Source organism: Nansenia antarctica (assembly GCF_963989245.1).
Source record: "Nansenia antarctica genome assembly, chromosome: 3".
In the NCBI taxonomy this organism is placed as follows: Eukaryota; Metazoa; Chordata; class Actinopteri; order Argentiniformes; family Microstomatidae; genus Nansenia; species Nansenia antarctica.
Genome location: NC_137688.1, coordinates 82,125,837 through 82,140,331, shown reverse-complemented (window position 1 = coordinate 82,140,331; position 14,495 = coordinate 82,125,837). Strand labels below are relative to the sequence as shown.

Sequence of the window (14,495 nt, the reverse complement as noted above, 5' to 3'; positions counted from 1 at the left end):
AGACTTCCACCCCTCCCTCACCCTCTCAGTCCCTCTCTCCTGTACCAACAGAACAGCGGAAACACAGACCGCCCCCCCCCCCCCTCTCTGTTCCAGACCCACCACACCACGGCGCCGACAGAGAGCTCAGTAGCGTGTGGGTCGGGCCAGCGCTCCGCCTGGGGTTCCAGTGTGGACGTTGGACCAGCGCCAGTGTGTGTAGTCTCCGTCTAGCGGTCCTGTCCTCTCCCCCTCTCCCATGTTCTAGTCACTTCCATGGACTCATTTTAAAAGGGTACTAAGATTAGGTGATCTCTCTGTGCAATACTCGCTGCTTTTTGTCAGAGCTTTTTTGGGGGGAGTTTTTTTATTTTTTTTATTTTGGGGGGGGCGGTGGAAGAAGAGAAAATAAGATTTAGAAACAAAAAACAACCTGATTTCAGATGTTTTTCCTCCCCACACTGTCACTTTACAGAGGAAGTTTCCCAAGTGTATTATCCTCTCTAGGGGTTTGGCCTTAACCGTAGCAACACAGTGGGTTTGGCTTCCCTGCATCCTTTCTTTGCACAGACTTTGTTTGAAAAAAAATATGATCACGACGACGATGATGACGAAGAGGAATATTTGTCTTTCTTTCTTGCTGACTCAGCTCTGTCACTCGCAGGGGGAACGGACGGATCAACTTTGTACAAGTAGGATGTGTTTCTGTTTTCTGAAACAATGTACTACGCTCCTGTCAAATGTAGAAACTCAAATAACTTGATCTTTTTTTATATATATTTGCTTTGAACAAGAAAAAGTATTAATAAAGTTGTTGTTTTTAAAAAAAAAACCTATGTGTGTGTACCGTGTCTCTTGTCACGCTGTTCCAGGTTCACCTTTCACCCTCGGTGACCTGCGGTTGCCTTGGCGACCCTTTCACCTTTTTCAACCAGACACATTTCACATGAGGAAAGTACAAAGGATAATAGATGAATAATGGAGATGTGTGAGATAAGGACCCGCTCCATCCGTCTTCAGAAAACCTTTGGTGTCAGAAAAGCCATCCCAAGCATGCTCTCATGCTCTCGGCTCCTAGTCGTAAAACTCGCACATGGATCAGTTCCACCAGAAGACAGGCTTTCAGGTATTGATCAGCTTTTGTAGCGGGAGGGGGGGTTTAACCCTGAGTAGCCCTGCCTGCCACCTCTAAGCCCCCTGGTGTTCTCCTGGTATAGTGGTTCATGTGTGGGTCATCCATGCCAGAGGTCCCTGGTTCAAACCCCAGTGTCTCCACCATGCTGCCCAGCTGTGCTGTGCTGTGATGATAACAACGCTAGCACCACGGTCCACACTAGCCCTTGGGTTGAGCATAGATTACTTTTTCCTACTAAGGCCTGGCTGGACTACATGTATATGGATATTTTGTTTGTACAATTGGGCCTCTCAACCATACGAACACAGCGTTTTCACTCACCCAAACTTTGATTTGTAATTTTCTTTTCTGTCTGTTTCAAAGAGTTTGGTCTGTTTACGTTTTGAGTCACTGCCGCCGTTTGATTACAACTGACTGCGCATGCCCAGAATGATGTTCTTCGCTTTAGGGGCGATCGTGTTCAGTTTTGGCTCTTCGTATGGACAGAGATATTTTTCTTTTCATAAACGAGGACGAAAATATCAGCTTAAAAAAATATCCATGTACGTGTAGTCCAGGCCTAAGACTGATGGATAGATGATTCACTTCAGTCAAATGTACTTGTTAGTCTCTTTGGAATAAGGCGTCTGCTAAATGCCAAAAAATATTGAATGTAATGCTTATGGACGTCTAGATGGAGGTTATTGATTGTCATGTCTTGTCAACAATCAATCAATGGATCATCTAGAGGTGTCATTCTGACGCTGGTTTTCTCTGTGTACCACACGTACAAAAGAAGAGATTTGGTGAGGCTGCATTCTCATTTTATGCACCTAAATTGTGTCTCACTGCCAGTTTACATTAGGGATGCAACCTCAGCACATATGTTCAAGTCAAGACTAAAAACCCATCTTTTTAATATTGCCTTTAAATGACTAAATAATTAAATGATGATTATATAATGATTCTCCGGAGCACTTTGAGCTGCAACGTTTGCAGGAAAAGCAATACTTTAATACTACTTTATTCTATTGAAAAAATAGAATGTGTGTGTGAGAGAGTGTGTGTGTGATTGTTACGATCAATATCAGGCGTTCCCTCTGCCTTTTCTCATGGTGTGTGTGTGTGTGTGTGTGCGCGCGTGCAGCCTGAGTAGCCACAGGCAGTAACCCAGATGCATGTAAATCTAGTCAGCAGAAGTAGGCCACTCATTCACTCAGTGTTTTCTCCTCTTTATCCTTGCCCTGATCATACAAGTACAGTCAACAACACACACACACACACACAGGCCCCATGCTTCAGCCATATCTCAGACAGCACAGGGAAAAACAAACACACTTACGGTATTATCGCTTATGTGCAGTGCGAATGGGAGGAGAAAACATAATTAGCCAAAATATTAGGATTGTGTAACGTGTCACTAAGACTGTTAATCTCCCTGTGAGAGTGGAAGGAACAACACACGCCTATTCATCAGTCTCAACCACGCACACAACGTATACACAACGTATACACATGGCCTGCGGTTATGTAAGCCCCCTGGTTGTGTAATCGGGGGGGGCGGGCATGTCATGACCAGGGAGAGAACAGAGGAAAGGTCGTTGTGAGTCGCTGACGATGAATCAAGGCCTCGTTATCCATGTTGACCTTATCAATATCATTATCAATATCATTATCGCTCTTATCCCAGCCAGCTTGGTCACTTCGTTCTCACTCTCACTCTCTTTCTCCCACTGTGTGTGTGTGTGATTTGATTTGATTTGATTTATTAAGATCAACATGAGCCTGAGCATCACAAAAACACATAACCAAGAAGAACTGTCAACACACAACGATAACATAACAGAAATAGAATCAAACAAGTGTGTGTGTGTGTGTGTGTGTGTGTGTGTGTGTGTGTGTGTGTGTGTACGTGTAACTGTAACTGTGTGTGTATGCATGTGTGTGTGTGTGTGTGTGTGTGCGTCTACGTGTGTGTGTGTACGTGTATGTGTAACTGTGTGTGTGTGTGTGCATGCATGCATGTGTGTGCATGTGTGCGTCTACGTGTGTGTGTGTGTGTGTACGTGTACGTGTAACTGTGTGTGTGTGTGTGTGTTTGCGTATGCATGCATGTGTGTGTGTGTGTGTGTGTGTGTTATAATGTCCACTGCCGTTCCATAGGGATCCTTCCCTGTCTGTTGGGTATCAAAGTCCCCTTTGTCAAACACCAGGAGGTCAGATGAACCAGGAGGTCAGAGGTCATTATATCAAACACAAAACACTTCCTAGTACAGTCAACAGCCCAGCTACACCTGTGGTACCATGGCACCAAGTGCAAGCCTTGAGCATACTTACACACTTGTCAAAGTCGTTGACAATAAGTCATGACTGATGTCTAAAAGAAAGAATGGTTTTCATTGGTGGGTTTTTGCCATCGCCGGGGTTACTTCAGGTTATAGCTCCATGCCTTACATACAGCCCTGTCCTCCGATGTCTACCTCCACCAGCCTCCCCTGGTCTTCTACTTCCCCCAGCCTCCCCTGGTGTTCTACCTCCCCTAGCCTCCCCTGGTCTTCTACCTCCCCCAGCCTCCCCTGGTGTTCTACCTCCCCCAGCCTCCCCTGGTGTTCTACCTCCCCCAGCCTCCCCTGGTGTTCTACCTCCCCCAGCCTCCCCAGGTGTTCTACCTCCACCAGCCTCCCCTGGTGTTCTACCTCCACCAGCCTCCCCTGGTGTTCTACCTCCCCCAGCCTCCCCTGGTGTTCTACCTCCACCAGCCTCCCCTGGTGTTCTACCTCCCCCAGCCTCCCCTGGTGTTCTACCTCCCCCAGCCTCCCCTGGTGTTCTACCTCCCCCAGCCTCCCCTGGTCTTCTACCTCCACCAGCCTCCCCTGGTGTTCTACCTCCCCCAGCCTCCCCTGGTGTTCTACCTCCCCCAGCCTCCCCTGGTGTTCTACCTCCCCCAGCCTCCCCTGGTGTTCTACCTCCCCCAGCCTCCCCTGATGTTCTACCTCCCCCAGCCTCCCCTGGTGTTCTACCTCCCCCAGCCTCCCCTGGTGTTCTACCTCCCCCAGCCTCCCCTGGTGTTCTACCTCCACCAGCCTCCCCTGGTGTTCTACCTCCCCCAGCCTCCCCTGGTGTTCTACCTCCCCCAGCCTCCCCTGGTGTTCTACCTCCACCAGCCTTCCCTGGTGTTCTACCTCCCCCAGCCTCCCCTGATGTTCTACCTCCCCCAGCCTCCCCTGGTGTTCTACCTCCCCCAGCCTCCCCTGGTGTTCTACCTCCCCCAGCCTCCCCTGGTGTTCTACCTCCCCCAGCCTCCCCTGGTGTTCTATCTCCCCTAGCCTCCCCTGGTCTTCTACCTCCCCCAGCCTCCCATGGTGTTCTACCTCCACCAGCCTCCCCTGGTGTTCTACCTCCCCCAGCCTCCCCTGGTCTTCTACCTCCCCCAGCCTCCCATGGTGTTCTACCTCCACCAGCCTCCCCTGGTGTTCTACCTCCCCCAGTCTCCCCTGGTGTTCTCCCTCCCCCAGCCTCCCCTGGTGTTCTACCTCCCCTAGCCTCCCCTGGTCTTCTACCTCCCCCAGCCTCCCCTGGTGTTCTACCTCCCCCAGCCTCCCCTGGTGTTCTACCTCCACCAGCCTCCCCTGGTGTTCTACCTCCCCCAGCTATCCCCTTGGTTCTGCCAACATATGTCATTCCTAATTTTTTCAACTCTCCTCCTCTCCTCCTCTCCTCCTCTCTTTGGTCCTCCACTTGAACATCCTAGATCTTCTCCTCCTTGTGTTTTGAGGTGGAAGCGAGTGGAGAACGAAGGAGAGAGGGAGGAGAGGAGGAGAGGAATCGTGTTCCTAACAGTTGATAAAGGGGCCTTAGCGTGCGTGAGGGGGGGGGCAGGGGAGCCAGAGGAGCCAGAGCTGGTCGCTAGCATAAACAGTCTGTGGTTGTTTAGGGCCACAACCACTAGAGGGCGCCACACTTTCGACGTCAATTTAGCGCAAGCTACCACCCGTCAATCAAAAACTCTGCTCGGCACAACAAAAGTCCTAGGGCCTGGCACGGGAGCCATGATGGAAGAACACAAGTATGGAAGTCAACAGGTTCAGAACATTCCTCCCCGTGTCCCATCATGCCCTGCTCTGAGACCTGTTGGGAGATGGAGCAAAGGACAACTCTATACATAGTTGAAGGAAACACTTTTACTTTATGTAAATACACTATTGCTAGAGAAATGACAGAATTATAATACACATGATAACAGAGTTACACTCACTGAATGCTTTATTAGGAACACTATACTAACACTGGGTAGGGTTTCCCTTTATTAGGAACACTATACTAATACTGGGTAGGGTCTCCCTTTATTAACACTATACTAATACTGGGTAGGGTCTCCCTTTATTAGGAACACTATACTAATACTGGGTAGGGTCTCCCTTTATTAACACTATACTAATACTGGGTAGGGCTTCCCTTTATTAGGAACACTATACTAATACTGGGTAGGACCTCCCTTTATTAACACTATACTAATACTGGGTAGGACCTCCCTTTATTAACACTATACTAATACTGGGTAGGGTCTCCCTTTATTAACACTATACTAATACTGGGTAGGACCTCCCTTTATTAACACTATACTAATACTGGGTAGGACCTCCCTTTATTAGGAACACTATACTAATACTGGGTAGGGCCTCCATTTATTAACACTATACTAATACTGGGTAGGGCCTCCCTTTATTAGGAACACTATACTAATACTGGGTAGGGCCTCCCTTTATTAGGAACACTATACTAATACTGGGTAGGGCCTCCCTTTATTAACACTATACTAATACTGGGTAGGGCTTCCCTTTATTAACACTATACTAATACTGGGTAGGGCCTCCCTTTATTAACACTATACTAATACTGGGTAGGGCCTCCCTTTATTAGGAACACTATACTAATACTGGGTAGGACCTCCCTTTATTAGGAACACTATACTAATACTGGGTAGGATCCCTTTATTAGGAACACTATACTAATACTGGGTAGGGCCTCCATTTATTAACACTATACTAATACTGGGTAGGGCCTCCCTTTATTAACACTATACTAATACTGGGTAGGACCTCCCTTTATTAGGAACACTATACTAATACTGGGTAGGGCCTCCCTTTATTAACACTATACTAATACTGGGTAGGGTCTCCCTTTATTAACACTATACTAATACTGGGTAGGGCCTCCCTTTATTAACACTATACTACTACTGGGTAGGGTCTCCCTTTATTAACACTATACTAATACTGGGTAGGGCCTCCCTTTATTTACACTACTAATACTGGGTAGGGCTTCCCTTTATTAGGAACACTACACTAATACTGGGTAGGGCCTCCCTTTATTAGGAACACTATACTAATACTGGGTAGGGTCTCCCTTTATTAGGAACACTATACTAATACTGGGTAGGGCCTCCCTTTATTAACACTATACTAATACTGGGTAGGGCCTCCCTTTATTAACACTATACTAATACTGGGTAGGGCCTCCCTTTATTAACACTATACTAATACTGGGTAGGGCCTCCCTTTATTAACACTATACTAATACTGGGTAGGGCCTCCCTTTATTAACACTATACTAATACTGGGTAGGGTCTCCCTTTATTAGGAACACTATACTAATACTGGGTAGGGTCTCCCTTTATTAGGAACACTATACTAATACTGGGTAGGGCCTCCCTTTATTAACACTATACTAATACTGGGTAGGGCCTCCCTTTATTAACACTATACTAATACTGGGTAGGGCCTCCCTTTATTAACACTATACTAATACTGGGTAGGGTCTCCCTTTATTAGGAACACTATACTAATACTGGGTAGGGCCTCCCTTTATTAACACTATACTAATACTGGGTAGGGCCTCCCTTTGCTCTCAAAACAGCCTCAATTCTTCGTGGCATTGATTCCACAAGATGTTGGAAACATTCCTTTGAGATTCTGATCCATGATGACATGATTGCATCACACAATTCCTGTAGATTTTTCAGGTGCACTTTCAAGCTGTGAATCTCTTCTACCACATCCCAAAGGTGTTCTGTTGGATTCAGATCCAGTGACTGGGAAGGCCACTGAAGAACTGAACTCATCATGTTCACGAAACCAGTTTGAGACGTCTTTTGCTTTGTGACATGGTGCGTTATCATGCTGGAAGCAGCCGTTAGAAGATGAATGGACTTTATTGTCATTGCTACAGTACAGGTACCAAACAACGAAATTTAGGAGGGGTGGCTCCCCTGGTGTTAGGAAAGGGAAAAAAAAAAAAAACTTTTTAAAAAATCACAAGAAGGGAAGGAGCTGGTTTACATAAATAAAGGCTATGTACACAATCCACTGTACTATACTGTACAGATAGACGACTAGGGTTGTCATATTGCACAATAGTATTATTTCACATTTGTTTAAAGTGTCACAGTTTGCAGGCTTGAAATGTACATGTTTGTGCCTCAGCACTACACCTGATTTTTTTTCAGGCCAGCAGCTGCCATCAATCCGTCCAGACTGTCCAGGGCCCAGAACTTAGGTCTTTGCTGTGTTCAGGGCCTGGACGGCCCTGTGGTAGAAGCTGTTCTTCAGTCTGTTTGTCCTTGCGGCCAGGGTCCTGAACCGCCTTTTCGAGGGCAGCCTGGTAAAGTGTACGTACCCAGGGTGGGTCGGGTCCCTGGAGATCTTGGAGGCCTTCCTGAGACAGCGTGTGTTGTACAGCTCTTCCAGAGAGGGGAGGGGGGCGCCGGTGATCTTCTGTGCTGTTCTCACGACTCTGTAGCGCATTTCTCTCCGCTGTTGTGCAGCTGGAGAACCAGTTGCAGATGCCGTAGGTGAGGATGCTCTCCACTGCGCCGCGGTAGAAGGAAGATGGGTATATTGTGTCCATGAAGGGATGCACACGGTCAGCAACAATACTCAAATAGTTTGTGGCATTCGAGCAATGACTGATTGGTATTAACAGGCCCAAAGAGTGCCAAGAAAACATTCCCCACACCATTACACCACCTCCACCATTACACCACCTCCACCAGCTTGGACTGTTGACAAATGTACAGGTGTTCCTAATCAAGTGTTGGGTGAGTGTATATTCCTTTAATTTCTGTATCAACAGCCCTGTTCGTATACTCATGAAACCTCCTCTCGCTCCTCAGGAAAAGAAACAGCAGATCTGCCAACTGTACTGGGGAAAGCGAGGCAGTGGAAAATTGTCTCTGGCTGATCCAAACTGTCTAGATCAGTTGTTGACAAGGAGGAAGGGAGCATGGATGGTTTTCTATTGCATTTGAACAGGGTTTGGAGTTTCAGACCCCCCTCCCTCCCTGTGACATCATCAGTCCGTGACAGAGGAGGAGGTTGAGCCCGGCTCTGACAGAGGAAGCTCCAGGAGAACAACGCTTCGCTTTGGGTACAAAATGTTCTCACAGAATTCAAACCGTGTGGTTTTTTCTCGCCCCTCTCTCTCTCACTCTGTCTCTATCTCCCTATCTCTCTCTCTCTCTCCCTCTCTCTCTCTCCCTATCTCTTTCTCTCTCTCTCTCCCTCTGTCTCTATCTCCCTATCTCTCTCTCCCTTTCTCTCTCTCTTCCTCTCTCTCCCTCTCTCTCTCTCCCTATCTCTCTCTCTCTCTCTCCTTCTGTCTCTCTCTCTCCCTATCTCTCCCTCCCTCTCTCTCTGTCTCTCTCTCCCTCTCTCTCCCTCCCTCTCTCTCCCTCTCTCTTTCTCCCTCTCTCCCTCTCTCTCCCTCTCTCTCTCCCCCCCCGCTCTCCCTCTCCCTCTCTCTCCCTCTCTCTTTCTCCCTCTCTCTCTGTCTCTCTCTCTGTCTCTCTCTCCCTCTCCCTCTCTCTCTGTCTCTCTCTCCCTCTCTCTCTCTCTCTCTCTCTCCCTCTCTCTCTCCCCCTCTCTCTCTCTCCCTCTCTCTCCCTCTCTCTCTCTCCTTCTCCCTCTCTCTCTCCCTCTCCCTCTCTCTCTTTCCCTCTCCCTCTCTCTCCCTCTCCCTCTCTCTCTTCCCCTCCCTCTCTCTCTCCTCCTCTCCCTCTCTCCCCCCCCTCTCTCTCTCCCTCTCCCTCTCCCCCTCTCTCTCTCTCTCTCTCTCTCTCTCTCTCTCTCTCAGCCTGTACAAGAGGAGACTAGCTGGTTTGAATGGTACAGACAGAGTTTGAACCGGTGGATTCTCCTAGGCATCATAAAACGTGTGTTAACCTACTGAGCTGAAGCCAATAAGGTTGTTTATCTTCTGGGTTCTTATGCAAAGACGCCGGGTCTCCGGCAAGGTCAGTCGCACACACCTTTGCTCCTGCAGAAAACGTATTGTACCATCTTTATAGTCCTTTGACCTTTCACCTACATCCACTGTTCCATGTCATAAAGACAGAGAGCAGTTATTACGAGCACACACACACACACACACGCACACGCGCGCACGCACGCAACACGCGCACGCATGCACAGACACACGCACACACACACACACACACACACACACACACACACACACACACACACACACACCTGTAGTCGCAACCAAGGCATGCTGACACTGGTTTTTATCGTGTACATTCTGTATTCTGTAGGTCATTGGTTATCACCCTCTTGCGTAGGACACAACTGACTGTCTGACTGATTGAATGATTGACTTATACAGCATCTTTATCACCTTATCATGTGAGGTTATAGTGGTGAAGGATAGTCTAGAGTCTAGACGGCAATCAACCCTTAGAACAAGTCAATCATATCAGTTTAGTACTTCATTTGAGGTTATCACAGTTTTATGGAGAGGGGTGGTGGGTGGGGGTAATGTTGGCCACTCGACCGAACTCAAGCACATCTCAACGTCCACCCTGAGGTAGTCGGCAGGCAGAGAGCTGGTTACGTTAAGCGATTGTGACATCTTGTGGACAACACGAGTATTACACCTGTTTTGGTTTCGTCTCTGCTGTCTCACCTGGGGCCAATAATTCGCTGCTTGGTTGCAATGCAACCAATCCTTCTGAGTAATTCTGGTCCCGAGCAGACTTACAGGCTGGTTTAGGTAATGCGTGCGTCAAAAAAGGCTCACAGGCGGAAACACGAGATAGATCGATAGATAGTTTGACTGTGTGATAGATAGATAATTTGATATTTTGAAAGTGTGATCGATAGATAGATAGATATTTTGATTGTGTGATAGATAACTTGATATTTTGAAAGTGTGATAGATATATAGATCGATAGATAAATAAATTAAAAAGTGTAAAGAATAAAATAAAATAGATATGTTTATCATCTTGCATTGCCATCATTACAGCGTTGTGGCTGGCGCAGGGGTTAAGGCAGCCAGCTAGAGTTCCGAAGGCTGCCGGTTCGGGACTTGATTTAACTTTTTACATTTAACCGAAGCCTTCATGCAAATCGATTTACATATATCATATGTCTAAGTGAATCATCTATCCATCAGTAATCATAAGAAAAAATAATCTATGCCAAATCCAGGGTCCAGTAGTTAGAAGAACATAATTTACTCAGAAAGGCTTCAAACACCATTGTAATCGTGTCAGTTCTTGTAAATTAGCCTGCACCATCATTTTATAGCCTATATACTTTTTTAGATGAGATTTTAGATTAGATTCAGACAACGAAATGCAATAAAAAGTGTGTCTGAAGAGGGATTTGAACCACCGTCTTAAAATGACGAATAAATACTATGGCAGCAGTCAATACCACTAGGCCATCGTGACAATGAATGAATGAATGAATGAATGGACTTTATTGTCATTGCTACAGTACAGGTACCAAACAACGAAATTTAGGAGGGGTGGCTCCCCTGGTGTTAGGAAAGGAAAAAAAATAAAAACTTTTAGAAAAAGAATAAAATCACAAGAAGGTAAGGAGCTGGTTTATATAAATAAAGGCTATGTACACAATCCACTGTACTATACTGCACAGATAGTCAACTAGGCTTGTCATATTGCACAATAGTATTTTTTCACGTTATTTAAAGTGTCACAGTTTGCAGGCTTGAAATGTACATGTTTGTGCCTCAGCACTACACCTGATTTTTTCAGTCCAGCAGCTGCCATACAATCCGTCCAGACTGTTCAGGGCCCAGAACTTAGGTCTTTGCTGTGTTCAGGGCCTGGACGGCCCTGTGGTAGAAGCAGTTCTTCAGTCTGTTTGTCTTAGCGGCCGGGGTCCTGTACCTCCTTTTCGAGGGCAGCCTGATAAAGTGTACGTGCCCAGGGTGGGTCGGGTCCCTGGAGATCTTGGAGGCCTTCCTGAGACAGCGTGTGTTGTACAGCTCTTCCAGAGAGGGGAGGGGGGCGCCGGTGATCTTCTGTGCTGTTCTCACGACTCTCTGTAGCGCATTTCTCTCCGCTGTTGTGCAGCTGTAGAACCAGTTGCAGATGCCGTAGGTGAGGATGCTCTCCACTGCGCCGCGGTAGAAGGCCACCAGTATCTCCTGCTTGTTGTGTTCTTTCCTGAGGCATCTCAGGGTGTATAGCCGCTGTTGATGGTGCCTTTTGTGTTGTCCTTCCAGGTCAGGTCATCCCGCATGTGATGTCCCAGGAATCGGAGGGTTGAGACTCTCTCCACGCTCTCTCCGTCGATGAGCAGGGGCTGGATCTCGGACTTTTTCCTCCTGAAGTCTACGATGAATTCCTGGGTCTTTGACTTGTTCAGCAGCAGGTTGTTAACCTTGCACAGCTTGCTCAGTTGCTCTACCTCATCCCTGTACGCCGCCTCGTCCCCCCCCGAGATACATCCCACCACGGTGGTGTCGTCTGCAAACTTTACGATGTAGTTGCTGGGGTGGACGGGGGTGAAGTCGTGGGTGTAGAGGTTGTAGAGGATGGGGCTTAGCACGCAGCCCTGGGGGGACCCAGTGCTGAGGCTGAGGGCTGTGGAGGTGTGGGGGGCCACCCGCACCCTCTGGGGGCGGTCGGTCAGGAAGTCCTTGATCCACGCACATATAGAGTGTGATAGACCCAGGTCTAGTAGTTTGGTCACTAGCCTGTCTGGAAGGATGGTGTTGAAGGCGGAGCTGAAGTCCACGAAGTGCAGTCTCGCGTAGCTGTTTCCCCTCTCCAGGTGGGATAGAGTGGCGTGGAGAGTCGTCGCGATGGCGTCCTCTGTGGACCTGTGGGCTCTGTAGGCGAACTGGTATGGATCCAGGTTGGGCGGGAGGCGTGTGAGTATGTGGGCCCGGACTAGTTTCTCGAAGCACTTCATGATGATTGGTGTGAGTGCCACCGGGCGGTAGTCGTTTAGGCAGCTCACCGTGCTTTTCTTCGGGACTGGGATGATAGTTGAGGTTTTCAGGCAGGGTGGGACGGTGGCCTGGGACAGGGACTGGTTAAAGATATGATGGTTTGTATCCTGCTGCTGATATCACCACAGTAGTAAATATGTATTTATTAAAATATGAACATATAACAATAACTGGGGCTAGTATGACCTACGCATTTAATCGGTCAGCAATTTCTTGCCAAACCATTTCCCTCGCCTTGTTAATTGCGGCAGTATTACACTATTTTACATCTTATTTGTCGTCTTCATAAAGATCAATCTTCATTTCGACAGTTTGACTCTTCGGGGCTCTTTATGTCTGCGTGCACGCACCCATATCGAGGGTTTCTAAGCCGGTGTTCTGTGAACACTCATGACACAAGCCTGATCCTCGTTCGAGGAATCACCTGAGGCTTGAATTCCAATCCCGAGTTGCCTGATCGCCTGATTTATTTTAATCGCCGATATACTAATCAACGTTAGTGGAATAGCCTCATGGTGTTGCTATGTTGCTATGTTGCCTTTCAGACGTGGTTCCATTTGAGAGTGATGAGGACCGTGATGAGGTTCTACTACAGTGGTTCCCAAAGGGGGGCGCCAGAGATTTCAGATTTCAGGGGGGAGTAAAGTTTTAGCAGATAGTGAGGCATTTTACCCCCAAAGAAATATTAGACATTCAATGAATAACTACATTAATTATTCCACAACCTGGCCAGAGTGTGTTATATTTACAGATACAACAGGCTATTGACAGCATGAATATTAGAATACAACATTTTATTTTGGTCTTCAAATGGGAGGTGGGGGATGGTCGGGGGGGTCGGTGGGAGTGAATTTAATGGGGTGTGAAATGGGGTGCTCCGGTTGGGGGCGGGGGGTGGAAATAGTATCCATATTTGAGAAACGTCCTGAACGTCCTGTATTGTCTTGTATTATGAGACTCGATACACATCCATCCTCAGTTCTACATCTCCCTTTCACCACTCCTTCCTTCTATCATTTTGTGTCCCCTTCTCTTATTTCTCTATGCCTCTCCCCCCCTCCCTCCCTCCCCCCCTCCCTCCCTCCCTCCCTCCCTCCCTCCCCCCCTCCCTCCTCCCCCTCCCTCCCTCCCTCTCTCCCCCCCTCCCTCCCCCCCCCCCTCCCTCCCTCCCCCCCTCCCTCCCTCACCCGTCCCCTCCCTCCCTCCCTCCCCCCTCCCTCCCTCCCTAGGAGGGTGTTGATATCAGTGTGTCCAGTAGCAGCAGAGGCAGCAGGATCCCTATTGGACAGCAGTTGTGCTCTACAGTGCTGCAGTGCTGAGCCCCACTGCAGTGGCTGCGCCTGTGTGTGTGTGTGTGTGTCTGCCTGCCAGCCTTCGTGCGTGCGTCCTTGCCTGTGTGGGTCTGTGTGTCTGTGTGTGTGCATGCCTGCCTGCCTGACTGACTGTGTGTGTGTGTGTGTGTGTATGTGTGTGTGCGGGTGTGTGTTTCCGAGATGTGTGTCAGCTGCCGGGACGGCGACCTGCCACCGCTGCTGCTGCCAATCCACCGAGGGAGAGGGAGGGGAGAAGGAGAGAGGGAGAGAGGGAGAGAGGGAGAGAGGGAGAGTGGGAGAGAGGGAGAGAGGGAGAGAGAGAGACAGGGGGGAGAGAGATAGAGAGGGAGCGAGATAGAGAGAGAGAGAGAGAGAGAGAGAGAGAGAGAGAGAGACGGAGGGGGGGAAAGGAAAGAAAGGGGGGAGGTCCAGGGCCAAAACGCCAAATAAAGCCATGGGGGTCTCGAGTAGGACGGCCCCCCGCCAGCCGTAAATACGCTGGGTGCCCGGAGGGTCGGGTTGGGTGGGTGGCGGAGCTCGGGACGGGCGGTGACCACAGCAGCCTGCATCAGAGGAGCCGCCTCCTCCTCCCCAGCCTCCCCAGCCTCCCCAGCCTCAGCCTCCACCCCTACCTCAGTGTTCCAGAGGAGAGGCAGCAGAGCGTGGTGGTGGTCTCCCAGCAGCAGCAGCAGCAGCAGCAGCAGCAGTGTTAGCAGCATTAGCAGCGTTAGCGGTAGCAGCAGCCCAGCCATGCCGCGCGTGGACTCAGACCTGAAACTGGACTTTAAAGACGTTCTCTTCAGGCCCAAGAGGAGCAGCCTGAA

The 14,495-nt window shown here is 48.7% G+C and overlaps 1 protein-coding gene across 1 annotated transcript in view; it reads left to right on the top strand.

Annotated features, from left to right (window-relative positions):
* Positions 1-14,421: 14,421 nt before the first annotated feature.
* The window catches only part of LOC308152512 (GMP reductase 1-like), a gene marked incomplete at both ends in the record, with an annotated part of 34,897 nt that continues 34,823 nt past the window's right edge, over positions 14,422-14,495 (top strand). Inside the window, one exon of the mRNA XM_080525509.1 lies at positions 14,422-14,495. This exon is cut by the window's right edge and continues 13 nt beyond it. Within this exon, the coding sequence (XP_080381635.1) occupies positions 14,422-14,495 (74 nt within the window).